Source organism: Otolemur garnettii, unplaced genomic scaffold (genome assembly GCF_000181295.1).
Source record: "Otolemur garnettii isolate 467f Iridium unplaced genomic scaffold, OtoGar3 scaffold00100, whole genome shotgun sequence".
In the NCBI taxonomy this organism is placed as follows: domain Eukaryota; kingdom Metazoa; phylum Chordata; class Mammalia; order Primates; family Galagidae; genus Otolemur; species Otolemur garnettii.
Genome location: NW_003852495.1, coordinates 7,799,578 through 7,801,055, shown reverse-complemented (window position 1 = coordinate 7,801,055; position 1,478 = coordinate 7,799,578). Strand labels below are relative to the sequence as shown.

Genomic DNA, 1,478 nt, shown 5'->3' with positions numbered 1-1,478 from the left:
ACCCTCAGTGACAGGAAGGCCAGGGTCCCAGGAAGAGAGTGGTACACCAGCCTGACCAGCCTTGCCTGGGGCCAGGGTCTGTGCCAGGTGTAGGTGGTGGGTGGGAAGAGGTGGTGAGTCATCAGGGCCCGCCCTGCCTGCCTTTATTAAAGTCCCCAGCAGTCTCCCCACCACCAGCACTGTTGTCTGTCCCTGTCTCAGCCATGTCGGTAAGTTCCGTGAGTGCTCTGGGTGCCCAGGCTGGGCAATGTGGGCAGGGCGCTGGGGCCTGGCACAGAGCTGCCTTGTCCATGGAGAAAGGGGCAGGAGTATGTTGTGGGGTGTTCTGGGCTCATCCCAGCGGTCCCCATCTCCCTCTTTGTGGCTTTCTCTTGGTCTCTCCAACATTTTTTGTCTCTTTTTCTTTGTTCCTCTCCCCATGTCTTTCCCTGTGTCTTTCCTTCCTGTGACTGCCCCTTTTCTCTTCCACTGCTTTCTGCTGGTCTGGGTCCTGGTTGGCCCCTCTGTGGGGTGATGGTCTTCCATCTCCCAGATTCAAGATGTGCCCACACTCTGCTCTTGCAGAACATCCCCCACAAGACCACGCTGCCCGAGGGCATTCGCCCAGGTACTGTGCTCAGAATTCGAGGTTTCGTCCCTGACCAGGCTGGCAGGTGAGACTCTAGCACCCTGGGGAAAGAGAGGAGGTCCTCAGACTCAGGTGACTCCAATTCATGCAGCCCAGACATGGGGGTCTTGGGGCCATCTCTGCCCACCAGTCTTGGTGTCCCCAGGCCAACCCTCCCTTTCTGAAATCTGATGTGTTCCTTTAGCTGCCCCGTGCCCTTGTGGCTCAGGTTCCCAAGACCCCCTAAGTGTGTAGAGTTCCAGGTCAATCTCAAGGTTCCTAGACACAGAGTCCTCTGACTTCCATGTCTGAGTCCCCTTAATTCTGGAGATGTGCCTTGAGTCCTGGAGACACCCTGCACGCTGGCAGGTCCTGCCAGCCAGTACTCTGGGAGGGCCCTTTGGTCCTTCTGAATGACAGGGTGCTCTGAACATATTGGGGCCCTTGGGATTGTCCCTCAATTCCCCGGGAACTGAGGGTTCCCGAGGAATTGGGACACCCTGGCCATCAGCAGTGCCATGCCTTGGCAGCTCCCAGACTCTGAAAACACAGAGGGCACAGGAGCACAGTGACTTTGGTCTGGGTGGCTGTGTGCCAGGGGCCCAGAGAAACCGTGGGCAGCCTTGGGAACCTGAGCTCCCTAGCCAGCAGCTCACAAGGCTTCCTTCTGTGGTGTGTGACATCTTTGGGTCCCTGTCAAGAAGGGTGCTGTGGGCTAGGCGCCTATAGTTCACCCAGCTAAGGCGCCAGCCACCTACACCTAAGGTGGCGGGTTCGAATCCCCAGCCCGGACCCGCCAAACAATGACGGCTGCAACCAAAAAATAGCCGGGCGTTGTGGCGGGCGCCTGTGGTCCCAGCTACTTGGGAGG

The 1,478-nt window shown here is 58.3% G+C and overlaps 1 protein-coding gene across 1 annotated transcript in view; it reads left to right on the top strand.

Moving 5' to 3' along the window:
- The first annotated feature begins 203 nt into the window (after nucleotides 1–203).
- LGALS7 (galectin 7) overlaps nucleotides 204–1,478 on the top strand; it is a 2,461-nt gene continuing 1,186 nt past the window's right edge. Inside the window, exons 1-2 of the mRNA XM_012809097.2 lie at nucleotides 204–209; nucleotides 565–653. Coding sequence (XP_012664551.1) covers nucleotides 204–209; nucleotides 565–653 — 95 coding nt within the window. The remainder of the gene's footprint in view (nucleotides 210–564; nucleotides 654–1,478) is intronic.